This window comes from Ranitomeya variabilis, chromosome 4, assembly GCF_051348905.1.
Source record: "Ranitomeya variabilis isolate aRanVar5 chromosome 4, aRanVar5.hap1, whole genome shotgun sequence".
Classification (NCBI taxonomy): Eukaryota; Metazoa; Chordata; class Amphibia; order Anura; family Dendrobatidae; genus Ranitomeya; species Ranitomeya variabilis.
The window spans coordinates 726538839-726566636 of NC_135235.1; the positions used below are offsets into that span (position 1 = coordinate 726538839).

General features: G+C 46.8%; 1 protein-coding gene and 1 pseudogene across 1 annotated transcript in view; both read right to left on the minus strand.

Annotated features, from left to right (window-relative positions):
• Window positions 1-7024: 7024 nt before the first annotated feature.
• LOC143768247 (uncharacterized) lies at window positions 7025-12974 on the minus strand (annotated as a pseudogene).
• Window positions 12975-19765: 6791 nt separating this feature from the next.
• The window catches only part of LOC143768248 (gastrula zinc finger protein XlCGF66.1-like), a 70349-nt gene continuing 62316 nt past the window's right edge, over window positions 19766-27798 (minus strand). The window contains exons 2-5 of the mRNA XM_077256941.1: window positions 20486-20636; window positions 20174-20353; window positions 19967-20090; window positions 19766-19887 (exon numbers count right to left, since the gene is read on the minus strand). Coding sequence (XP_077113056.1) covers window positions 19766-19887; window positions 19967-20090; window positions 20174-20353; window positions 20486-20563 — 504 coding nt within the window. The 5' untranslated portion in view covers window positions 20564-20636. The remainder of the gene's footprint in view (window positions 19888-19966; window positions 20091-20173; window positions 20354-20485; window positions 20637-27798) is intronic.

Sequence of the window (27798 nt, forward strand, 5' to 3'; positions counted from 1 at the left end):
TATTTTTTTTTAAACATAAATATATATATACATATACACACACATATACATATACATACATATACACATACATAACTTCCCTCGCCATATCGATATATAAACTCTTCACAACAATTCTCCCCCCCTTTCATTAAAAAACCCCTAAATACAAGCAAACAAGGGAGGGTGGGTGGGTCTTCTTCGTCCTGAAATAAGGTAAGGAATGGCGGTTTTCCCGCACTTTCCCTCCTACCTCCCCCTATCCTAACTCCTCCCCCCCCTTGCCATCCTTCTATCCCTAGCCACTGCATTATTTAAAAAGACCGCCCGGCTCAAAGCAGTCATGGGGGGCCTTCACCCAGCTACGCTTTGTTCCAGCCCCCATCTTGACCGCGTATGCCGAGTACAGTCTCTTCTTATGTATGTAACCTAACCACCAACACCTGCCCACCGACCCAACCCTTATCCTGAATAAAAACATGACTAATTATTCTTTTGGATATTTTGGCCACAGCGGCCAACTTTTATTAACAAAATTAACATAAACATAAATACAACAGTATAAATTCGAGGGGAGGGTTCTTGGAGCTAAAAAGATCTGGCAAACCCCACAAAAGAAGATCGACCACCATATTACCCTCAGCCGTGAAAACCAGCTCGAGGGCACCGTACATCCCGTTCCGGGAAGAGAAAAAACCACCAACAGCTCCCAGGGTAAAGTCCCCGTCCAGAGCCCATACCAAAATGCCAGATCCAACCCCACCACATTTTAAATTGCCTGTAATTATGCTCCAATTCCTTCCCCCAACCAATCAGCGTCAACTCCAAGAACCCCCACCCCCCCACCACACACGAACAGCCCTGACCACCTCAGACTCGTGAGTGCCCCAACGCCACCAACGCCCGTTCAACTCCTTCTTGCAATGACAAAGTCCACAAATCAATTCCAATCGCGTTTAAATGAACTCCGTCCTCCATCCAGTAGTTACCAAGCCCTGACTCCAATTCAAAATGTCTAACGCTAATCCCCCCGTTTCTGGAAACAAAACCCCCTATTGCCCTATTCAACTTAACCCTAGCCCTATTAATACCTTTCAAAGATCTAGCCCCCCTCCACCGTTTTCTAGGCACAATATCTGACCACACAATCAACACCCCAGGAAATGATACTTGCAACCTCAACAAATCGAACCGTATGTCCCTAATCAACTCCCTGACAGGCCGCACACCCAAGTCGTTCCCCCCCAAATGCACAACTAAAATGTCAGGTTGTCTGTCTAAATGAACCACCTTAGAAAATTCAGGAAGGGCCCTGTTCCACACCATCCCCCTATATCCCAACCACCGAATGACAACCTGACGCCTACTAAACCCCAGTTGCCTACCGTCCGGCCTGACCTCGGCCCGCAGCGCCCCCCAGTGAACGAACGAATGTCCGAAGATCCAGGCTAAGTAAGGGGACACACCTGCAACAAGATGCATGAAGAAAAACACTGGGGTCAAATACAAAAACATAACCACACTACTAAATTAATGACGGACGTAACTTAAGTACCGATTCGAAGTCCACCTGCCAATTCTACAAATGTCCTCCGCGCCCAAACCCAAACTATCAGCTTCTGATGCCGCCCCAATACGAAATGAATGCGACCCAAACAACTCCGGAGAAAGGCCCAACTCCCGCAAGCCCCTCCTTAATACCGCAATGAACTGAAAGCGTGACAAAAAGGACCCCTCTGCGTGACACAACAAAGGGCCGGATCTGCCTGACCATAACTGCCAGTATGCTTCCAGACAACCTCTAGGGCACATTAGAGACCCGTGAACCCTCCCCAGCACCACACGTTGTCCTCTCCCAATTTGGTCCGTCTTTGAACGCCGAATCCAAAAAACGATACCCCCCGTCCAAAATTCCACATCCTCCACCAACAAACCCCCTGCTCTAACTTTTGACGTTGACACCAGCTCCCCAACGCGCATAGCCCCAAAAAATGCTAAGGAAAAAGCGAGACGAAACAACGCCAACTCAAAACTCGAACCACAAATAATCTCCAAGACTCCACCCAACCGTTCTAAAAGGCTAAACGAAATGGGGCGGCGACGGTCAATCGTCTGATTACGTCTCCTAAAACCCCTAAGTGCCTGTCTGACCAAAAAATGTTTTGTCGCGTCCACCAACCCCTGCAACTTAAAAGCAAAAGCCAATCCAGCAACAAATTTATTTACCTTCAAAATCGACCAACCTTCTTCGGCCGCCTTCCCGATCAAAAATAACACTGCCAACAACCTATCTTCGTCAGACACCAACTGGCCCCACACCGACACCCAACTTTGCCATACTCGCCAAGATGCTTCATATGATGCCCATGTTTGTCTCGTAACAGACTCCTGAATCAACCGGCCCGCTCGTCCATAATCACGCTCCAAAGATGCAAAGGGCATTCCTCTCCCGAGATCTCCGCGTCCGGCGCCAATTCCCGAAAACGGTCCCACTGGAAACGAGACAATGCATCTGCTATTGAGTTCTGCACACCCGGCACATGCACGGCCGAAATACAAGCATTCAGCTCCAAAACCAACTCCCTCACCAACTTAATCACCGGGGGAGATGAGGCCGACAAACTGTTCATCACTGACACGACGCTCATGTTGTCGCAATGAAAACGAATCCTCCTGTTAGCAAACATTTCCCCCCAAATGGAAACCGCGACCACGATAGGGAACAATTCCAACAAGACCAGGTTTTTTGTAAGGCCCAACTCCCTCCACTGGCCCGGCCACCGTCCGGCACACCAACGACCACCGCAATAGGCCCCGTAACCAGCCGAACCGGCTGCATCCGTATATATCTCGCAATCAAAGTTTGTTAAGACCTCCTGCTGAATCAACGACCGCCCGTTGTAGTTGCACAGGAAACGTTGCCACACTAGCAAGTCATCTTTGTGTTCCTTGCTCAGGCGAATAAAATGGTGTGGCTCTTTTACGCCTGCCGTCGCGACCGACAACCTGCGACAAAATATCCTGCCCATGGGTATGATCCGACATGCAAAATTCAATCTACCCAAAAGAGACTGCAACTCTTTCAAAGTCAGCTTCCGCTTCCTTCTAGCTCTTTCAACCTCCTGCTGCAACATGGCCAACTTATCTTCCGGCAACCGACACTCCATTTTCTCGGAGTCAATTAAAATTCCCAAAAAACTCAATACCGTACTCGGACCTTCTGTCTTATCCGCCGTTAATGGAACTCCAAAAAGGTCTGCGACCCAAAACATAGCCGTTAACGTATTACGGCAAACTGCGGAATCAGGCGGCCCGATAAACAAAAAATCATCCAAATAATGGATAACCGACTGAACTCCCGAAACGTCCCTAACCACCCACTCCAGGAGAGTACTAAATGTCTCAAACAATGAACAAGAAATGGCGCAGCCCATTGGCAAACATCTATCCAAATAGTAACCACCATTCCAAAAACAACCTAACAACGGAACGCTGTCCGGATGCACCGGAAGCAAACGGAAGGCCGATTCAATATCCGTTTTTGCCAACAGCGCCCCAGGGCCATGCCTTCTCACCCACTGCACCGCTGCATCAAATGATGTATACTCAACCGAGCACAGCTCTTGGGCGATGCCATCGTTTACCGACCGACCCTTTGGATACGACAAATGCTGAATCAACCGAAATTTATTCGGCTCTTTTTTAGGCACCACCCCCAAAGGGGAAACCACCATACCCTCCGTCGGCGGATGCAAAAACGGCCCCTACATCCTTCCCAACTCCACTTCTTTCTTGAGTTTAACATCAACAACCTCGGCATGCAACCTTGCCGACCGCAAATTCTTAACCGAAAAAGGAACCTCGTGACTCGGGGGAGGAATCCTAAAACCATCCGCAAAACCATTGAAAATAATACCTGCCTTCACCTGATCGGGGTACCTATTTAGAAAGGGGGCCATCTCGTGAAGCCTCACCGGGCTCTCCCCCTTGACCGGCACCCAAGGCTGGCTTTCCTTTTCCTTTCCTGAAACACTTTGAAGCCCCGTGTGAACTTCCATTACAGTGGGAACACACATGCTTAAATTTACAGGTGCTACCGTATTTACACTGACCGTCATTAAACTGCCAGCAGGTTCCAGACTTCTCCTTCGCTCCCTGTGCACCCTGACTACTGCTTCCGTGTCCCGACTGCTGGCTGCCACCACCCCCGGACCCATGAAAGGACTGCCCATGCCTAGCTGGGGCCATAACCTTCAGCCAAAGGCCTATATCCTTCTGGTCCCACCTAATTTCTGGCCTTACCGCCTTTCGCTGCCTGAACTGCTCATCATACCGCAGCCACGTCTGACCGCCATAAGTACGATGCGCCTCCCCAATCGCATCTAAATAGCAAAATAAACCCGAGCAATTCTCAGGAGCCTTCTCCCCCACTACACTCGCCAATATCGCAAACGCCTGCAACCAATTCACAAATGTCTGCGGAATTAGCCGCCACCTCCGCTTTTCTTCCTCCTCCTTTTTGCTATCGTCTTTTTTCCTTTTATCCAAGTTGAACTTCTCCAATGGGAGCAGGGAAAAAATTTCCACATACTCGTCTCTCCAAATCTTTTCCTTCACCTCCTTTTTTAAATGCGCTCCCAACGGCCCTTCAAAGCACACATAAACTTCCCCTTTCGCTCTGTCATCTAATTTGACCGTATCGCCTTTTTCCTTCTCTGTCTGAACCGAAACCGATACACCCGACGATGCAACCTCCAATATCCGAACAGGGCTTACCAAACCACTCCCCAACGGGGGTTCCACCCCCCGCCCAGACAACCACGCCTCAACCGGCGATGCGGCAACCCCAGTTGCTGACCCTCCCTCCAATCTACGCAAAATTTGCGACATACCCTGCAATAAATCCTGCATACCTGGTACCTCCGCCACAATCGGCCCACTCCTCTGCCGTTCCTCACACACCGCCACCCGACCCCTCCTAGCTTCCTGTAACTCGGCCCCTGCAGGCGACAAACCGGACATAGACTCATACTCACAACGCTGCGCGGGTGCTGTGTCCCCGCCAGCCGGACCTCCGGATCCCTGTTGCTCTGGCCTCCCGTGACGATCACCGCTGGACTCCGACACCTCCTCGCCGCGTCGATGCCCTAGGCCCGCGCCCCTGGCCTCCTCGTCACCAGGGGGGACCTGAGCGTGTTGAAACTGCTGCGCCGCTAGCCCTCTCTGCCCCAGGCCCGCGCCCCTGGCCTCCTCGTCACCAGGGGGGACCCGAGCGTGCTGTAGCTGCTGTACGGACCCACTCCTCCGTCTGTGGTCAGTATCCCCCGCCACCTCACCGTCCGATGGGTAACGGGTAAACGCTGCTCTATGTTCCGGAGACCTCCTGGGCGACCGCGACCGATCCCCGTGTTCCAACCCGGGCGAGCCCGCCCGGTTGTGTAACGATCTTCGCTCCCGGGCAGGCAGCTCGACACTGCTGCCTGCATCTCTCCCTCCGCTGCGCCGTTCTGTACAAGCGGGACGTAGAAGACCTCCTGACCGCTGACCGTCCGCCGCCTGTGTACTCCTTGTGGTCATCCGAGCAGGCACCCTGGGAGGTGATGGGCTGTGAGTGCCTGCCGCAGGTAAAGGGGCCGGATTCCTGGCTGCTGCTGCTCGTCCTGGCCGTGCTGCTCCTCCTGGCCGTGCTGCTCCTCCTGGCTGTGCCGCTCTTCTTGGCTGAGCTGCTCTTCCTGGCAGCGCTGCTCTACTTCTTCCTGCCGCCGCGCGCCCCCTGGGCGCTGTGGATCTGATGAGGGCAGGGGAAGCGGCGGCCGCTCTCCCTCTGGACACCGGTACACTGGAAGGAGCCGGTGAAGCAGCGGCCGTGCGCCCACTGTGAGCCGGGGACCTGCCAGGAGCGGGGGAAGCTGCGGCTGCGCTCTGCCTGGATCGCGCAGGCCGCACTTCCGGTCCGGCGCTCCCGGCAGCAGCGGCGGTGTCCTGGGTCTGACGCCCGGCGCGTGCAGGCCGGGTACTTGGATTCCTGCCGGAGCAGGAGCGACCGGGGGAGGCAGCGCCGCCGGACTCACCGCCTGCAGGGTCCCTGGAGGGGCTCCGGAGCCTGCGCCTGCCACGCGCCGGGAGATCTGGAGATAGTCTCTCTGGGGGCCTGGTCCTCCTGCCCCGTGAGCTCTGACCGGATCCTCCTGCGGCACCAATGATGGAGGCCAGCTGGGCCTCGAGCCAGCCCCCTCTCCTGGACCTGGCCATCTCCCGAAGCTGGGACATCATGGACTCCGCCGACGCCATCCTGTACGTCTTCTTCGTCCTGAAATAAGGTAAGGAATGGCGGTTTTCCCGCACTTTCCCTCCTACCTCCCCCTATCCTAACTCCTCCCCCCCCTTGCCATCCTCCTATCCCTAGCCACTGCATTATTTAAAAAGACCGCCCGGCTCAAAGCAGTCATGGGGGGCCTTCACCCAGCTACGCTTTGTTCCAGCCCCCATCTAGAACGAATGTTTTCATTTGGATAAAAAGTGGCGTAATACTCCGACAACATTGATCCCAAATGCAACCTGAGAGTCAGAGATGCATCCAGCCATCTTCCCCATGCTGTTCTCATTCCAATTTAGCAGATTTCATCCATTTCAGCAATTTTCCTGCCCCCTCAGTCTTCCTGGAAAAGTCTGCTGAGCATGCGACCTGTTGACTCAAATATCGAGCACTGAAGTATTTTACCGGTCGCTCATCGCTAATAATGACTGCTATCTGTGTGGGATTTTTGATGTTTAAAAGGGTTGTCCACTACTAGGACAACCCCTTCTTATTCCTCATGATTTTTTACTTGTTTAACCACTTAAGAACCAGGGTTATTTCCGTTTTTGTGTTTCCATTTTTTGCTCCCCTTCTTCACACAGCCGTAGCTTTTTTATTTTTCCGTCAGTATGGCCATGTGAGGACTTGTTTTTTGTAGGACAAATTGTACTTTTGAAAGGCATCATTGATTTTACCATACCATGTAAGGGAAAATGGGAAAAAATCCAAATGCGGTGAAATTTTAAGAAAAGTGCAATTCCACAACAGTTTTTTTTATTTTTTTTTTACCATGTTGACTAAATTCTAAAACTGACCTGACATTATGATTCTCCAGGTCATTACAAGCTCACAGACACTAAACTTTTTTATTTAAGTGGTGAAAAAAAATCCAAAGTTTGTAGAAAAGAAAAAAAAAATGTTGCCATTTTCCGAGACCCATAGCGTCTCCATTTCTCGGGACCTGGGGCTGGATGAGAGCTTATTTTTTGTGCACCGGTCTGATGTTTTTATTTATACCATTTTGGTGTAGATACGATCTTTTGATTGCCAGTTAATGCATTTTTTTGCATTTGATTGCAATGTTGCAGCGACCAAAAAAACATAATTCTGGCGTTTCAATTTTTTTTCTCGCCAGACCGTTTACTGATTGGATAATTTCTTTTTATATATTGATAGAACGGGCGACTCTAAATGCAGTGATCCCAAATATGTGTATATTTGTTTTTTTTTGTTTTTTTTGAATGGGGCGAGAGGGGGTGATTTAAACTTTTATATTTTTGCATTTTTTAGTATTTTCAAAAACATTTTTTTTACTATCTATCTGCTCCAATAGTCCCCATGGGAGACTAGAAGCAGCACTTGTCTGATTGCTTCTGCTACATAGAGCAGGGCTGCAGCCCTGCTCTATGCAGCAGATATGCCCACTTGCCATGAGCCTGGGCGATGCTCATAGGTATACGGCTATGACAACCACAGGAGTCTCCTGCTGACCCCGAGTTGTTATGCCAACCCATTAGCGACCAGCGGTCATGTGGGAGGATTCTATCCATCATTGGACGTTAAGGGGTTAAAATAAAAATATTAATAGTTACCTCCCATGCTGGAGGGGCTTCTCCCCTGTGTGGATTCTATGATGTTTAGCAAGTTGTGATTTCTTCACAAAACGTTTTCCACATTCTGAACAGGAATAGGCTACTGCCCTGTGTGGGTTCTCTGGTGGCTAACAAGGTGTGATTTCCTCACAAAATATTTTCCACATTCTGAACATGAGAAAGGCTTCTCCCCTGTGTGAATTCTCTGGTGCCTAACCAAATGTGATTTCTGGTTAAAATATTTTCCACATTCTGAACAGGAAAAAGGCGTCTGCCCTGTGTGAATTCTCTGGTGCTGAACCAAATCTGATTTCCGGATAAAACATTTCCCACACTCTGAACAGGAAAAAGGCTTCTCCCCTGTGTGAATTCTCTGGTGCTTAACCAAAGATGTTTTCTGGTTAAAATATTTTCTACATTCTGAACAGGAAAAAGGTTTCTCCCCTGTGTGGTGTCTATGGTGTCTAACAAGATGTGATTTCGTCACAAAACATTTTCCACATTCTGAACAGAAAAAAGGCTTCTCCCCTGTGTGGAGTCTCTGATGTTCGATAAGTTGTGATTTGTGTGCAAAACATTTTCCACATTCTAAACATGAAAAAGGCTTCTCCCCTGTGTGAGTTCTATGGTGGTTATCAAGATTATCTTTCTTATTAAAACATTTCCCACATTCTGAACATGAAAAAGGCATATCCCCTGTGTGGTTTCTCAGGTGGATATCAAGATTAAATTTCTGGATAAAACATTTCCCACATTCTGAAGAGGAAAAAGGCTTTTCTCCTGTGTGGATTCTTTGGTGTCGATCAAGATGATGTTTCCAGTTAAAACATTTCCCACATTCTGAACATGAAAAGGACTTCCTTGCTTTAGGAGCAGTTTGTTTTTTAATGCCTCTTTTGGGTCTTGGATTTTCCTTAGTAGTCGGTAGTGAATCAGATGACAGATCTTTGCTGCGAAGGATGATGGTATATCTGGAGTAATGGCATTCACTTCAATTGTATCCTGTGAGATTTCAAGATCATCTGATTTTAAAATTGAAGATGTCAGCTGTCCCTCTGATCTCCAGGTACAGTCATCTGCCAAGAATAAAACCAATTATTTTTCAATAAAATATCCTTGAACTTTATATTTTTGAACATTTCTCCTAAAACTGTCTGTAAAAATGGTAAGTTGATGTATATACTCGAGTATAAGTTGAGGTTTTCAGCACATTTTTTTTGTGCTGAAATCACCCCCCTCAGCTTATACTCGAGTGAGGTGTCCAGAACATGGAGGGGGAGAGGCAGCGGCGGATCAGCGGGTCACAGAGGTAGGACCCGGCTGCTGCGGCTAACTCCGGTGCCCGCTGTGAAAAAGAAATGAATATTCATTTCTCTGTAATAGCTCGCGCAGTGTTAGGCCGGAGACACACTGGTGCGAGATACGGCCGAGTCTCGCTGGTTAAAAGCAAGCTGTGGCACCGGCACTCCGGAGCGGAGGGTGCGGCTCCATGTATTGCTATGCGGCCGCACGCTCCGCTCCGGAGTGCCGGTGCCACAGCTTGCTTTTAACCAGCGAGACTCGGCCGTATCTCGCACCAGTGTGTCTCCGGCCTTAGCTGCAGCAGCCGGTCCTTCAGCTGCCGGGAGGTCACGTGTGCTGTTACTTAACAGAGATGAATATTCATTCTAAATATTAATTTCTCTGAAGTAGTGGCACACATGACCGCCTGGCGGTTGACGCTGTGTGCTAATTAATACTCACTGCCCCACACACATAGTTCCGGCATTGGGAGCGGTGAGTATTCCGGAAGCTGTGCTCTGCTTGTGAGCAGCGCATGACGTCCCGGCCATGCAATGCTTACAAGCATAAAGCAGCTACTGGCATCGAGACAAGACGCTGCAAGGGAGCAAAGGAAGGTAAGTGTAATGGTTTATTTGTTTTATGTTTTTTGATGGGGGCCAATCATGCAAGGATAGAGATGGGGCCATTCATACAAGTATAGGGATGGGGCCGTGCATACAAGGATAGGGATGGAGCCGTGCATACAAGGATAGGGATGGGGCCATGCATACAAGGATAGGGATGGGGCCATGAATACTAGGATAGGGATGGGGCCATGCATACAAGGATAGGGATGGAGCCGTGCATACAAGGATAGGGATGGGGCGATGCATACAAGGATAGGGATGGGGCCGTGCATACAAGGATAGGGATGGAGCCATGCATACAAGGATAGGGATGGGGCCATGCATACAAGGATAGGGATGGAGCCGTGCATACAAGGATAGGGATGAGGGCATGCATACAAGGATAGGGATGGGGCCATGCATACAAGGATAAGGATGGGGCCGTGCATACAAGGATAGGGATATTACAAATCCCAAAGTCATGTTAGTGGTCTGGGACAAACACATGTGTGCTATATACAACCAGACACATCAATTCGCTCCATAACATCTGAACAAAAATAGGAGAACCCGGAGCATAATATATAAAAGATTACTTTATTAATACAAAAATTTAAAAAAGACATTCATCAGTAATATTCAAGGTGCAAAATTAACCCAGGGACGGGACGGAGCCGTGCATACAAGGATAGGGATGAGGCCTTGCATACAAGGATAGGGATGGGGCCATGCATACAAGAATAGGGACGGAGCCGTGCATACAAGGATAGGGATGGGGCAGCGCACACAAGGATAGGGATGGGGCCGTGTATACAAAAATAGTGATGGGACCATGCATACAAGCATAGGGATGGGGCCACGCATACAATCATAGGGATGGAGTCACGCATACAAGGATAGGGGTGAGGAAACAATGCATACCCGGCTTATACTAGAGTCAATAAGTTTCCCAGTTTTATTAGGTAAAATTAGGTGACTCGGCTTATACTCGAGTATATACGGTATGTATATGAGTATTGCGGAAGCTGTGCTCTGCTTGTGAGCAGCGCATGATGTCCCGGCCATGCAATGCTTACAAGCATAAAGCAGCTGCTGGCATCGAGACAAGACGCTGCAAGGGAGCAAAGGAACGTAAGTGTAATGGTGTATTTGTTTTTTTTTTGATGGGGGTTAATCATACAAGGATAGAGATGGGGCCATGCATACAAGGATAGGGATGGGGCCATGCATACTAGGATAGGAATGAGGCCATGCATACTAGGATAGGGATGAGGGTATGCATACAAGGATAGGGATGGGGCCGTGCATACAAGGATAGGGATGGGGCCATGCATACAAGGATAGGGATGGGGCCATGCATACAAGGATAGGGATGATGCCATGCATAGTAGGATAGGAATGAGGCCATGCATACAAGGATAGGGATGGGGCCATGCATACTAGGATAGGGATGAGGCCATGCATACAAGGATAGAGATGGGGCCATGCATTCAAGGATAGGGGATGAGGCCATGCATACAAGGATAGGGATGGGGCCATGCATACTAGGATAGGGATGAGGCCATGCATACAAGGATAGGGATGAGGCCATGCATACAAGGATAGAGATGGGGCCATGCATACAAGGATAGGGATGAGGCCATGCATACAAGGATAGGGATGGCGCCATGCATACTAGGATAGGAATGGGGCAGCGCATACAAGGATAGGGATGGGGCCACGCATACAAAAATAGTGATAGGACCATGCATACAAGGATAGGGATGGGTGCCAATCATACCAGGATAGGGATAAGGAGCCTTCCATACAAGAATAGGGATGAGGAGCCTTGCATACAAGGATAGGGATGAGGGGACAATGCTTACCCAGCTAATACTCGAGTCAATAAGTTTCCCACTTTTTTTAGGTAAAATTAGGTGACTCGGCTTATACTCGGGTCAGCTTATACTCGAGTATATATGGTATGTAAAAATAGCTTTATTGATTTATTCTCATTTGCACAAGGAAAGACAAGAAGCAATGGGATGAAACTGAAGTGGAGGAGACACAGATTGGATATTAGAAAAAAAAACCTTTTGACAGTGAGGGTGATCAATGAGTGGAACAGGCTGCCACGAGACTTGGTGAGTTCTTTTTCAATGGAAATGTTCAAATAACAATATGACTTTTATAAAAAAAAATCCATCTATATCCACTTTCACAAAGCAAATCTTCCCCTTGCTTCTGAGCCTTTCAGTGTGCCCAAATCAAAATTAGGACCCATGTAGTTGTCATTATTATAGTGGGAAGAACCCACTTAATTTATGGTGTGTGTATCTTGGAGCACAATCTGGGCACTATGTGGTGAGAAATAAAATGGTATATTCACAGTTTTCACTCTCCAACATCCACTGCGTGCTAATTTTTGGAAAGTGGCTGTGGAGTCAAAATAGTCACTACTATAGATTAATTCACTGAAGGTTAATGTAGCATCCCAGGTAACCGGTTGCCACAGTGATGTTGCTTTTCCTTCGGGGAAGGTAATGTCATGATCAGAGGCAAGGGAGTTCTCTTCACCAGGTAAGGCACCCACATGCAACACATTCTGAATCCAGGCCAGTAGGGGGAGCTCGAGACCCAGATTTCGGGGAGTGTCCCCCAGCTATATGTATCCTGACCTGGAGGAGTTAGGTTAGTTGGAGAGGAACACTGAAGTGGAAGGACGTCTAGGAGAGCCGCAGAGCAGGAGAGAGGTCTGACAGCCACGAGGGAGCTGCGGCCTCTGGGAAAGGAGAAAGAACCTGGAGGGTTAAATGTGGAGTACCTGTAGAGGAAAGGAGCAAAGGAGAGGAACAGGGTTCAGAGGGGAACTGTGACCGGGCACCCTCAAAGCCGAAGCGCAGGAACCAGGTACCAGGAGCCCGAGGCTTTTGTGGAACTCTAGGACACAGAGCAGAACCGGAGGGCCAGGAACTGTATGTAATTGGCCCACACCTCGCCTGAGATGCAGCAGCACCTAAGGAGCCTGGGGCATGATAAAGACCCTGTAAAACAGCTCGAGTTGCCCGTCGTGCAGGTACCTGTCCCAGGACTGGGGGAAAGTGGAGGACCCTGTAGGAAACTTCAGGCAGCAGGGACTTCGTCTTTAAGAGGCGCTAGAGGAAAGGCTCACAAACCTCACCTGGAGAAGGGGACCCTCCATTGCCTCTGAGCTGGCCGGGCCATACCACCACCCATGCCTGGTGCCCTGGACTGTGGCCAGCCAACTGCAGTAAACCAGGTAAAGACTTACAACTTGTGTCCTATCTTTATTCACTGGCACATACCATCCACGCCTTAAATCTTAGTACCCTGCTTCACCTGTGGGAAGTGTAACATCAGTGCTGCCACAACATCCCCCAGAGGCAGGGCCGGTTTTAGACAAAGTGGGGACCTAGGCAAAAATTTAAAGTGGGGCCCCAAATGATATCATTGTAAAATCACACAAACATTTAGGTTACATTACATGAGCAGGATGCGGATACAGTTGGTGGAGGGGCCTTATATCGGCCAACAGGTCTGCCACTATTAGCTGTATGCAGGGGTGTTGCTAGGGTCAGAAAAGATTGGGGGCCCCAAGACAAAAAGTTGCCCCCAACCCCCTCTTAATTTTTTTTAACACCACAGATAATACAGTGATAACTCACTGAGTACAGATAATGTATTAGATGTCATCTGCAGTCCTATGCAACACCAGAGATAGCAGTGATAACTCTCTGAGTACAGATAATTTAGTATATATCACATGCAGTTCTATGTAACACCACAGACCGCCATAGCGCTTCAGAGTAGGACTATGTTCACATGCAGCATTTTTTTCAGTAGCCAAAACCTTTTCTATTAGCAGTAAAAATGTTGTGTTCAAAGCACCTGTTTTTCCGCTTGTTTTGTGGTGTTCTTCACACTTTTTTCAGCTTTTTTTTGGAGTGAGGATGTTTGCTTTGTCTACAGTATGTTTAAGATCACATTCATACGATCAGTATTTGGTCAGTATTTCACATCAGTATGTGTAAGCCAAAACCAGGAGGGTGAGAAATACAGAAGTGGTGACGTGTTTCTCAGGGTATGTGCACACGCTGCGGATTTTGCTGTCGACCTGCAGCAGTTTTCCATGCGTTGTACAGCACCATGTAAACGTATGGAAAACAAAATCCGCCATAGTCATGCTACGGAAAATACCACGCGGAAACGCTGCGTGGTATTTTCTGCAGCATGTCCATTGTTTGTGCAGATTCCGCAGCGTTTTACACCTGCTCCATAATAGAAATCCGCAGGTGTAAAAATGCAGGCGAAATCCGCACAAAAAACGAGGTAATTCTGCGTTTTACCTGCAGATTTTTAGGAATCTGCGTGGAAATATCCGCAGCAGATTCCACAATGTGTGCACATAGCCTCCTTGTTCCACTGCTGTTTCTGCATTACAAATACTGAACATGTGAACGAGACCTAATAGTTTAATTCACCAAAACCACTTACAAAATTGCAGTGAAAAATGCCGTTGCAATATCTGCAGCTTTTTTATTCTTTCATTGCTTTATACGGGTGAAAACACACTGAAAGAACGGACACGCTACAGATTTAAAAAGCGCTACAGGTCCGAAATCCAGTCAGAAAACAAACAAGCGCCTGCAGGAGATTTCGGAAATCTCCTATGTTTTGCTGGCAATTTATAAAGCAGCTTTTCGACATGTTCATATGCAGAATTTTTGCATCTGTTTCTTCTGCAAATAAGAAGTTTACAGCGTTTTACAACACAAGCAAAAACTGCGATTTTCAGAAATCTCCTGCACACCCTTTTATTTTCTCCTGACTGAATTTCACAACTGCAGCGTTTTTTAAATCTGCAGCGTGTCGCTGTCAGCAATTTTTTTCACCCGTAGAAAGCAATGAAAAAGTTAAAAAAACTGCTGCAACGTTGTTTTTCACTGCGTTTTTGGTGAATAAACCTAACTTTATTAAACATGTACTGTAGACAAAATGCATACTGTAAAAAACAAACAGCAAAAGCTCTAAGGGTGTGTGTCCACAATCAGTAAATGCTGTGAGTCGGCTGCTGTGCACTTGTGCAGCGTCCAAACCACAGCGGCCAGACGTTACAGTATAGTGGATGGGATTCCAAGAAATTCCATCTCTACTGTGTGTACACTGACACCCGCACCTCACCTGCAGAGACGGACATGGGGCGCGTCTGTCCAGGCTGCAGCATGCCAATTTATATGGCGTATGCGCGAGTCTCCACAAGAGAAATCTCTCCAGTGCAATGTATAGGACGCGGTGATTCCGCACAAATAAATGAACACACGCGGAATCACCTGTGTTCAAAACATGGCAGCACTTTGGACGCAGCACATGTCCGCTGCATCCAAGGGGCTGCCATTTCCGGATCCTCTGCACATACCCTAAAAAATGGGTGTTTTGAAAGCAGTGCTTTTACTGCCAAGAGAGCAGGCTTTGGCTGCAAAAAAATGCACCAAAAAAGCTGATTCCTATGCACACCTGTACTATATATGTGTATGGTTTACCCTTCATTTATTTCTATATAATAAATGCCCTGATTCAGCAGACAATATTCCTGTCTTGTGTCATCCAGACAGTAGTGACAGCAGGTCGCCCTGTCAGATTACCAGCAGTGATTTAGTGACTGGTCAGAGCCTATGCTGATCCCTGCTGTATGTGACTGTGAAACCTGATCCTACAGCAATCAGCACAGAGCTCTGGGACCACAGTGAGTAAATCACAGCACTGAGGGGGTCTCAAGGGGGGTTTGAGAGAGACGCTCTGAGACTACAAAGCAATGCACAGCATTATTCACTGCTGAACACTCTCTGGGCACTTCATACAGGGGTTGCAGATGCAGGGGCCCCCTTGTAGGTGGGGGCCCCAGGGGTCTGCCTGGTCTGCCTGTGCCAAACGCCGGCCCTGCCCAGAGGACTCCTTAAGGGTATGTGCACACAGTGCAGATTTTGCTGCGGATCCGCAGCATTTTCGCAGCTACGGATCCGCAGCGGTTTCCCATGCATTTACAGTACCATGTAAAGCTATGGGAAATGAAAACCGCAGTGCACATGCTGCGGAAAAAAACACACGGAAATGCAGCGGTTTATTTTCCGCAGCATGTCAATTCTTTGTGCGGAATCCGCAGCGGTTTTTCACCTGCTCCAATAGAAAGCTGCAGGTGAAAACCCGCAGCAGAATCCGCAATAAAAACCACGATAAATCCGCAGGAAAAACCCCAACTGCGTATTTATCAAAACCGCTGCGGAAAATTCCGTAATGGAATCCGCAGCGTGTGCACATGGCCTTAATGCAGCGTCAGTCCCACTATTGACCGAACTCCACAGGTGGCATCACGACAGACTTTAAACACTTTTCCCTTAAAACACCGTTCCCCTTTAACGTTGAGGCCCAGGGCCACGGACCGGGTCGCAGCCACCGTGACATTCCCCCTCGAGACCGGACCTGGTACAGAGTACCCCACTGCCCTGGGGTCGACTCATTATCATTTCCATAATGGAGTTACTTTATGAGGTTTTAAACTGCTCTGGTTTTCTGCATTGTGTCATATTAAGGCTTGTGAAAATGGTGTGTACCATCTCGCCTGGGATCAGCACCTGCCACCTCTACTTCTGGCACCAGGCATGGCCTCATTCATTCTGCAGGCAGCACTGGGGATGGAAGAGATATCGGAACCAGAAGCTCTGGATGGTGCAGGCTCTGTTCAGCCATTTAGATTAGGGTTGCTGTGAACTGTAGTGCCATCCAGTCAGGCATTATGGGTGTGTGTGCTGTCCATCTGGAGTAATCTGCTTCCTGCTTTCGCCAATTGGAAAGCACCCCACCCTACTAAAGCTCAAAGCTAATTGCAGGAAGGTACCAGATACAGCCTTGTTCTCCTCTGGTTCAGCCCTCTCTGTGCTAAGCTGCCGTGACCCCTTAATCTTGCTTCTTATGATTTTGTATTTTCTCTGCCCTCGTGGATCTGACCCAACTACTTGACTATTAATCATCCCACCTCACTCCACAGAACAGCAGGTAACACCATGGCCCAAGCCTAGGGATCTCTGTGTAAGAACAGATCCATGTAAAGAATGTTGAGCAAGGCAATCCTTGGGATCTGCAAAGCTGAGTAGATAGTGCCAAGCCTGATTGTGGTAGCCATATTTTGAGCTGCCAGGTAACCAATACATCGTGTCTGGAATCTATTCCAACAAGATATGCATTCAAATGGCTAAATGGCGCTCCTTCCCTTATTAACCCTGCCATGTGCTCAGACAGTAGTGTACAACCGTATACAGGGCATTGTTGGATTCAAGAGATGTTGGAAAATAATTTGTGAGATCCATTTGTTTCCTATTATCCTTTGTGAAGAATTCCAAAGTTATCACCACAAAAAGCGACATGTCAGATGCGAAAAATGGGAGTATTTTGGGCAGTAACTACTGTAGTCACAAACTGACTATGGACAATAACACATCTATCAAAATGTTCAAACTCAACAGTCTTCATCAGTAAAATATGAGTAGTGGTATCAACTCTCTGGAGTAACTAGAGTATGGGTCTCGGTGGCTCTTGGCAATCTAAACTATCGTAAGGGCCAATATTTTCTATCAGATCAGTTTCAAGAAAAAATATTAGACATTTAAAGAGAAGTTTTTATAATACTGCAGAGCTGGGGCATCTTCAATTTAGATCTCGCACATTGGGAAGAGATAATGGAGACTTAAAAAAAAATAAATAAATACCAGGGAGTTCCAAACTTCCAAACTCACCTTACTGAGGCAGGCTGATCCTACTACAATCAAACTATCAACCAGAATGAACATGTTAAAAAAAAACATAGAACAAAAAATATGTTACATCTCCCCAAAAAAAGTATGTACGAGGGGAGAACTCCAACACTAAACTGGAGTTGCACTCATTTATGGTGGACCATTGGAGATACTATGAGTCCTGACCAGAAGAGTAGAGAAAGTATTAGTGCCCCCATTTCAGGAGAGATTGTGCAGTAATCTGAATTCCTTAGGATGGAAAAAATAATGGAATTTATGACGTGGGGTGAATCTATGAAACCAGGACTCGAGCCATGCCAACACATCTCCTGCAGGCGTGAGTAAATGTATATTACAGCCATCAGCCACGCACAGCTTTAGAGATATATCATGGCACAGGTGTAATGTTTTTTATGTAGTTTATCACAATCCTCCTTGAAATTAGTTAGCTTTTAATACAAACTGAAAAGTCAGGAGAAAGGGAAACTCTGTTATTGTACAGAAATTCACACTTGGCCTCACTGCACATTTAATGCTGTTGATCATAAAAGTGAAGTTTGGCCGGAAAGACTGGACCTGGTCTTGTAGGGACCATATGAGAACATTCAGCAGCACAGAAGGGAGAGAAGGTAGATTCATCCAATAAGATATCAGGGTTCTAGGAAGCCAACAGCATCATTACCCTCCGCTTTCTCTTACAGGCCCATCATAATATCTTGTCAGCACATTCTACGTACGTTGTTATTTGGATTTGAAGTCTACAGACCTGGGCAGGTAACGGTCAGCGTGATATAATCCCTGGGGATAGGTGGATCATGTGTAAGAAGGTGGCGGGGACCCTCGTGTGCCTTCTCTCTCCTGGACTCTGTTCGCACGTTCACATGTGGCACCTCACTGTGTATTACTGTTCATATATTGCAATGTGATGTAATGTTTATATACCATAATGTGAATGTACTCAATGGGTACTGTTTATAGGATTGGGGTTAGAATAGGGGCTAGAATAGAGGGGGGCACAGTAGTGATAGATGATAACATAGAATAGAGCAGAAGGTAGGCAGCATAGGGGTTAACTAAAGGGGAGGTACAGCAAGGAGCAGGGAAGTATAATCAGGATACTTCCTGATTAGAGACAGACACCCGGGCAGCCTTGCCAAGGGCAGGGTGCATGCAGTGTATGAGACAGCTACAGGTCATGGGGGTAAAGCTGCGGATGGCAATAAGGGGCTGGAGGGAGAATAGAATCATCCTCAGGGCGGTTCTGGGGTCTACAACTGGGGCGGAAGTCAGTAAGATGGAACTCCCGGCACCTTTGCAAGATGGAATCGGACAAGGGGCTGACAGGGAGCTGGTGATGCAGGAAGTACGGAGGGGACACGGATTGTCCACAGAAATGGCATGGATTGCTGGGAGAGAAGGAGAGGTTATAGAGGAAATGGAGTCTGCCCAGAAGGAAGGGAAAGTGCAAGATATGATGCTTTGTGTGAAATGTGCTGCAGAAGTGATGGGTGCCCATGTTATCAGTAAAGTTGAACTGTTTGAAAAGGACTGTGACGCTGCAGTGTTTTATGGAACCTGGAATCCTGAAGCTGGAGTGAAAGAAACCGAGGGAACTGAATGAGTACTCTGCTGCACACATCACACGCACACACACACAACAGAAAGAACTCTGTATTTCATCTGTGGGGCGCCAGGGTGTGGAAGCACTAGAGGTCGTTGCCACGACTACCACCCTGGCCGCCTTACACTTGCAGGTTGTAAGCGCTATACAAAAGGGTTTTCACAGTTTCACAAAGCCATTTAAACATTTTAGGATGGAGGAGAATGTTATGCTCTACTTGCAAAATGGGGATCACATGATTGTGCCATATCCGAACTACACCATTGATAAAGCAGCCACAGCCGGTGACTGAGAAGAATCTCTGACTTCTCTGTAGTTAGTGGTCACTACTCACCTGGGTATTCATATGTAGAAATCTCCTCTTTACACTGCTCATCACCCTTCACATATGTCTCTGTAGTATTAATATGGGTCAGATCTTCACCCTGAAACAAATATTGTAAAAGTCACAGACAGATGGAGAAGTCACATCTATGATCAGCTCTAATCCTGCCATCTTCTCCGTTCTCATGACACCAGTATGAAACATATAATACTGGTGGATAAAACAAGACTGAGCACAAGACCTTCACCACCGTCTACACATCATAGGGGAGATCTCATGACACCTTCTCTCCATCTACCTGATGATTCTGAGAGACATTGGGATCTTCTTGTTTACAGTCCTGTGGAAGAAGAGGACAGGGACATCTCTCTGGTGTTGTCCTCTTACTGGATAGATCTGGAGGAAACACACACAGGGACTGAGTTCATTCCTTACATACAGATAATTATAGGCTGTGTGTATTTAATCCTATTACCTGGCGATGTGAGGGGCTGGGGAACCTCCATCATGAGGTCCTCATACAGATTATTGTGTAATTCTAAATACTCCCACTCCTCCATGGAGAAATAGACAGCGACATCCTGACACCTTATTGGAATCTGACACATACAATGATACCGTCATCCCTCCGATCCCTTCATAGTTTTACTGTATAATGTCCCAGCATTCCCAGCAGTGTCACCTCTCCAGTCAGCAGCTCAATCATCTTGTAGGTGAGTTCTAGGATCTTCTGGTCATTGATGTCCTCATGTATCAGTGGGTGAGGTGGAGGCTTTGTGATTGGGCTCAGGGGTCTTTCCCATCCCTCAGACACAGGGGCCTGACAGCGCTCATTAGAATTTTTTTTCACTACTGTGTAATCCTGATTAAGGAGAGACACATTAATAAATGTCACTACAGACATTTCCAGATCCCTCACCTCTTGAGTTCTGTCCCAACAGTTTTATTGACATAAATAAGAATTATGTAATGTGACGCTATCAAAATCTCTCACCTCTCCAGTAAGACGGAAGAGGATCTCTAGGGTGAGGTGTAATATCCTCTCGGCCATCTTGTCCCTCTTCATATCCATTCTTGATGGGTAGTTAAGAAAAATTCTCTTAATATAGAAGATGTCTACTGAAAGGATCGGATATTGTAGGGACCTGAATAGGAAGACGATGAGAGGATGAATCATTACAAAGAATTCTAATAATAAAATTACTGGAGATAACAAGGGAAACATTTCAGAAGACAGAACCTGTAGATGTTGTATTCTCTAGTCTTGTATGGACTGGAACATAAGCTGAGTTACTGAGTAAGACATCTCCTCCATGCAACCAATCACTGGCTATGTTACTCACTGCTTCGGCAATTAATTTGCTGTAGGAATTACAAGTTCATTGGGAAAGAACAGAAGATACAGAGTCTGGCGGGGTCCCAAGCAGCAATTACCGTATTTTTCGAACTACAGAATGCACTTTTTACCCAAAAAATTTTTGGTGGAAAATGGGGGTGCGTCTTCTAGTCGAAATATACTTACAATTAGTGTGATGGCAGTAGGAGTCGGGTGATTCTACGGCGGTCCGACACTGCAGGGAGATCCCACTCCCTTCCTAGGCTGGTGCGGCAGTATTCGGCGGCGTGCAGTGGTGTGGGGCTCCGCCAACATTTTTGGAAAGCCCGGAGCACTGCACATATACACTGCTGCCATGTGGTAGCCCCTGGTAAAATGTCCACTGGGTTGGCACATGCACACATTGAGATCTCGGGAGATGAGATCTTGGAGCCGAGATCTCAATTTGCAGCGGCATTTTCCCAGAGGCCATTTTACCGAAGGCCACCGCATCGCAGCAGTGGGGGTGTGCGGGGCTCGAGGGCTTTCACAAAATGACAGTGTAGCCCCTGCAACCCTTAGCATCGATGAACCTGCCGCATCAGCCTGGGATGGGATATCCCAGAGGCCACTGCTTCACAGCAAGGGATGTGCGGGTGCTCCGGGCTTTCAGAAAATGTTGGAGGAGCCACTGCACCACGAGAACCACAGAACCTACCGCATCAGTCTGCGATAGGAGTCATATCACTGCCAAACCACCGAACACCCTCTGTGACCACCCTCCACCAGCGCTACTGATTTCCCACGGTAAGCTGAATTCAGACTGTATGACGGACCACATTTTGACACATTTTTATTTCCCTATTTTCCTTCTGTATATTTGGGGTGCTTCTTATGGTCTGGTGTATCTTATAGTCCGAAAAATATGGTATATTTTTATTATTTTACAACATTGTTTTTTGTCTGACATCTACTAATAAAACCTATAAAGTTTAGGCCACAGACAACCAATAGTTTGTTCATCGGAGTCGGCAGCTGAATACGTTTCTCATAGACTCATCTTCCATAACGCTAATTCTTGTCTCACAGATGCTGGAAAGGGCATTAACAATACTGCAGGAAATATATTTATTACACGTGACAGGAGAAATAACGACTTCATGATGAGGATGACATCATCTTCTACTACGGCTCTAGAAACATATTTGTCCAGAGTCCATCACTGTCTCCATCACCACCAGCCGTCTATATGAAGGTTTCCAGTCTTCTCTGCACTGTAATCTTCTATCACGTCAGATCTCATGTCTGATTCACACACGTGTTTGAGGCTTTTATAAAAGCTTTTTTGTTTTCAAAAACACCATGGTCAGAAATTAACATATTTTTGGGATTATAAGACACACTGGACCATAAGACGCATCTAGGTTTTAAATTTTATATATGCAGCTCTGGCAAAAATTAAGAGACCACTGCAAAATTTTCAGTTTCTCTGATTTTTCTCTTTATTGGTATGTTTTTTGAGTAAAATGTACACTGTTTTATTTTATAAAGTACTGACAACATGTCTCTGAAATTTCAAGCTAAAAATATTGTACTTATTTTCAGCAAATGAGAAATTGGCAAAATAATAAAAAAAGAAACAGTGCTTTCAGACCTCAAATAATGCAAAGAAAATAAAATTCTTATTCAAGTAGAAACAACAATACTAATATTTTAACTCAGGAAGAGTTCAGAAATGAATATTTGGTGGAATAACCATGATTTTTAATCACAGTTTTCATGCATCTTGGAATGCTTTCCACCAGTCTTTCCCACTGCTTTTGGGTGACCTTATACCACTCCTGGAACAAAAATTTAAGCAGATCTTTGTTTGAAAGCTTGTGAGTATCCATCTTCCTCTTGATTACATTTCAGAGGTTTTCAATGGGGCTCAGGTCTGGAGATTAGGCTGGTCATGACAGAGTCTTGATGTGGTGCTCCTTCATCCACACATTGATTGACCTAGCTGTATGGCATGGGGCATTGTCCTGCTGGAAAAACCAGCTCCCAGAGTAAGGGAGCATTTCCTGAGCAGAAGGAAGCAAGTGGTTTTCAAGGATAACCTTGTATGCGGCTTGATTCATACTTCCTTCGCAAAGATTAACCTGCCCAATTCCAGCCTTGCTGAAGCATCCCCAGATCATTACCGATCCTCCACCAAATGTCACAGTGGGTGCAAGACTGTTGTGAATTCCGCTCTTGGGCTCCCTCCGGTGGTTGTAAGTGGCACTTTTGTGAGTTCTGCTCTTGGGCTCCCTCCGGTGGTTTTAAGTGGAATGGCTGCTTCTTGGATTTAGCATCAGTAGCTGCTTCCACTGATTGTCTTTCTGGCTTGGCTATTTTAGTCTGGCCTTATCCCTCAGTCAGTGCCAGTTGTCAATGGTTCCTGCTTGGAGTCACATCTCTTTTGGATTTCCCTGACAGTCTGACCAGTTCAGCAAAGATAAGTCCTTGCTTGTCCTTTTGCAGTCCACTTGTTGTGGACTTAATTGTTCAGCACATTATATGTTTTTTCTTTCTAGTCCAGTTTATCAGTATGCATCTATTCAGCTAAGCTGGAAGCTCTGGGCAGCAGATTTGCCCTCCACACCTTTATTCAGGTGTGGAGATTTTTGCATTCTCTGCGGTGGACTTTTTCTAGTTTTTATTACTGACCGCACAGTGTTCTGTCCAGTACTATCTATCTAGCTAGAAGTGGCCTCCTTTGCTACATCTTGTTTCATTCTACGTATGTAATTTCCCTCTCCACTCACAGTCATTATTTGTGGGGGGCTGCCTACCCTTTGGGGATTTTCTCTGAGGCAAGATAGTTTTCTTGTTTCTACCTTTAGGGGCTGTTAGTTCTCCGGCTGTGACGAGGTGTCTAGGGAGTGACAGGAACATCCCACAGCTACTTCTAGTGTTGTGTTAAGATCAGGAACTGCGGTCAGTATAGTTACCACCTGCTCAGAGCTCGTCGCATGTCGCTCCTTAACCACCAGTCCATAACACAAGACGCTGTGGCTTGTACGTCTCTCCAGGTCTCCGTCTAACCATTATACGACCAGGTGTTGGGCAAAGCTAAAAATGAGACGCATCAGAGAAGATTACCTTACTCCAGTCCTCTATGGTCCAATCCTTAGGGTCTTTGGCAAACTTCAGCCCGGTTCTCCTTTGCTTCTGATTGATGAAAGGCTATTTTCTAGCTTTACATGACTTGAGGCCTGCCTCTAGGAGCCTGCTATGAACTGTTCTTGCCGTACACTTCACCCCAACTGCCATTTGCCATTCCTTTTGTAGGTCACTTGATGTCATCCTGGGGTTGCTGAGTGACAATCGAATAAGATGACGGTCATCCCGATCAGTGGAGAGTCGCTTTCACCCTCTGCCGGTCTGTAGCTCTGTTGTCCCCAATGTCTGCTACTTGACCTTGTTGTAATGGACTACATTCTGTCTACTAGTAAAGCCAGAATTGACCCATTCTTTTCCTCACTGAAGAGTTTTCTTTTCAACTCCTTTGACATGGTTAAAAATTATTTTTTAATTCAAATTAATTTTGGACTATTTCTAGCACTTGTTTGGTCATCCAGCTTGTCCTATTGCAAGAGGATTGTGAAGACCACAACAGTGTTTTTTATACTTTCCCTCGTTAAATAAGACTTGGTTCAGCTGATCACCTAATCCGAATCACATTAAGTAGAATGAGGTGTACTTTGGTTGGAATTGAACTGACCCTGGAATGGAATGGCTGTCAGACATGTAGAGATGTTGATTTTTAGAATACATCACATCACCCGGTCAAATGACCGGGGGGGCCCACAGTGTCTAAACAGCCCAGGGCCCTGGCTACCCTTAATCCACCCCTGGTTCCAAGGCGTAATGGAGTGCATATGACTATGCAGCAGGGCTGGCCTTGCTGCCAATGTGTTAAAAAAAGGGGAGTATGGGAGAGCAAAATGAATATTGTGAAGTGAATTTGCATGGGCCCATCCAGTATGTGGGCTCAAAGGCATATTGGGGTGGATATAAATTGATAGCAGGGCAGGCCTTGAATTCAATGCAACATTTTTTCAGGAGGCCCTCCTGGACATCTTATGATGGGTATTGTGGTGCGTTGTAATTCTTTGCAGCCCATCCACTCACAGCGTAGGCTACAACAGTTTAGGAGACCCACTGTTTAATAATGGCCCTTTAAGAAGATTAATGCCGCCTGATGTACCAGTAAAAACAGGCTCTGTGACTTTAAGGCTAAGTGCACACATTGCAGAAATGCTGCGGAAATTTCCGCAGCAATTCTGCAACTCCTGCCGCGGGTATATTGCATGCGGAATTGGCATGCGTTTTCCCGATAAACACTAGCGTTTTGCAAGCGTAATTAGCTTGCAGAATGCTAGCGTTTTCCAATCGATCTGTAGCATTGCTTGGAAAACTGATTGACAGGCTGGTCACACTTGTCAAACATAGTGTTTGACAAGTGTGCCCAACTTTTTACTATTGATGCTGCCTATGCAGCATCAATAGTAAAAAGATCTAATGTTAAAAATAATAAAAAAAAAAAATCAAGCTATTCTCACCTTCTGGCGTCCCTGAAAGCCTTTCCCGCTCCTTGCGATGCTCCGGTTCCAGTAATGCTTTGCGGCATGACCCCAGATGATGTAGCGGTCTTGCGAGACCATACGTCATCACAGGTCATTTTCACAATGCATTACTGGGACCGGAGCGTCGCGAGGAGCGGGAAACATGCCGGGGGATGCTGGAAGGTGAGAATATCACCATTTTTTATTTTAATTATTTTTTTTAACAATTATATGGTACCCAGGGCCTGGAGGAGAGTCTCCTGTCTTCCACCCTGGGTACCAACGGCACATGATCCGCTTACTTCCCACATGGTGGGCATAGCCACATGTGGAAAGTAAGCAGATCAATGCATTCCTATGTGTGCGGAATCCTCACGATTCCGCACAAGGAATGAACATGCTGCATTTTTTTCCAGAATGTGATTCCACAGCGGGAAAAAACGCAGCATGTGCACAAAAAATGCGGAGTGAATTCCAATAATAGGATGCTTAATGTATGCGTTTTTTTCACGGTTTTATCGCATTTTTATAGCGAAAAAATGTGAAAATTCCTAAATGTGTGCACACAGCCTAAGAGTCCCCCCTTCATAAATGAAACAAGATGGGTCTGCTTATGTGTCACACACCACATGGCCAGCTAGGGTTGTTACGTTACAATTACATTTTCTAGTGAATGTATTTGTAGTGGTTGAAAGCAATGTTAAAGTTGAAAAACGCTTAAAAAACGCTGCGTCTGAACTAAGCCCAAGTGGGGGAGGAAATTTTCGGTCTGGGGTTCATTATTTGGCCTTACAGGCAAGTCATTAACCTGCAAAGGATGTACCTTGACATATTTCCCAGCAAAATCCGTTTTGGTTTCATTTTAGTGTGTTTTTTGTGGCACCAGTAAAAATAGCATGAATCTCAGAAAAAATTGTTTAAAGCTGTGAACAAGGAGTCAGGAATTCTTCCAGGGGCGATCCCCATGATGTTCCTGTGTCATCTGAGCAATGTTTCCATCATTTTCAGATGTTTTTAGACCTTAAAAGGACCCCTGGGGGGAATAGCGGTAAAAATACTTGGGCCTCCTATAGACTTACATTGGGCTCGTTGCTCCGGTCGAGTATCCGAGTAGTCCAATTTACTCAACCCGAACAACGAGCACCCGAGCATTTTAGTCATCACTAATAATGTGCCGTCAGTAAATAGAATGGCAAGGGAATGTATAATGGGTGCTGGGCCTAAAATTTATGGAGATAAACATGAACAAGGACACATTATACATATAGAGGGGGGAGTGGTGAAGAAAGTGTTTCCTCTATGAGCTGCCTATTAATGTGTGTGAATATTAGCGGTGAGCTGTTTAGTGTTACAGTTTGGATAAACACTTAAGAAAAATGAAGATATGGTGGGGTGGCTTGAGCTCTGGCTATGTAGGAGGCAGAAGGTCTGAGCTCCCACCATGACATCCTAAAAGTGACTCACAAAGCCTACAAGAATATTATCTAACTGACCCGTCCTGATCCAGAACAGTTTCTTATCGTGCCTGGACCATTTTGATACCAAAATCGGGGTTTTTGGACAAAGAAATCAGAAGACACAGCGATTTAAAATCCGAGGACAACAGCGGTGCAGGAGAGGCGGAGGGATCTTCTCTTTCATCATTTAATCTTTGTGGAGCACTTCTGCGCCATAGTTCCAGCGTTACCCACACAGAGGACACACAAGACGGACTTCCCCAGCATCAAGGGACCCACAGCAACCTCTTAAGGTGAGGCACAACAGGCATCTCACTCGATAACCGCGGCAGGCCTGCAACGCACTGGGCTGTGCTTACCGCGAGGTGCAGAAAGTAGATCCGGCCGCGTCCAGGCGCCATCTTGTAACAGACCCAGGCTCAGACGTGACAGCAGCTCTCAGCGCTCCTTGCTTCTAGCTGCAGCACGACACAGAAGAGACTGCAGAGTCTGCCGGTGAGCCTCTTGTGAGGAGCCCTGTGGTCAGTGACTGATCCAATGATGCCCACCGCAACCCATCAAGGAGCGGTGCAAAGAATCCGGCAGCGGCAGACCCTAAAGTACAAGGGAACCCTCCCAGCAGGACTAACCGAGGGACGGAGTAGGGAAGGCCCCAAGCATAACAGAATAAAGAGGGACTCAGGACTAGTGTTGAGCGATACCGTCCGATACTTGAAAGTATCGGTATCGGAAAGTATCGGCCGATACCGGCAAAATATCGGATCCAATCCGATACCGATACCCGATACCAATACAAGTCAATGGGACTCAAGTATCGGACGGTATTCCTGATGGTTCCCAGGGTCTGAAGGAGAGGAAACTCTCCTTCAGGCCCTGGGAACCATATAAATGTGTAAAAGAAAGAATTAAAATAAAAAATATCGCTATACTTACCTCTCCG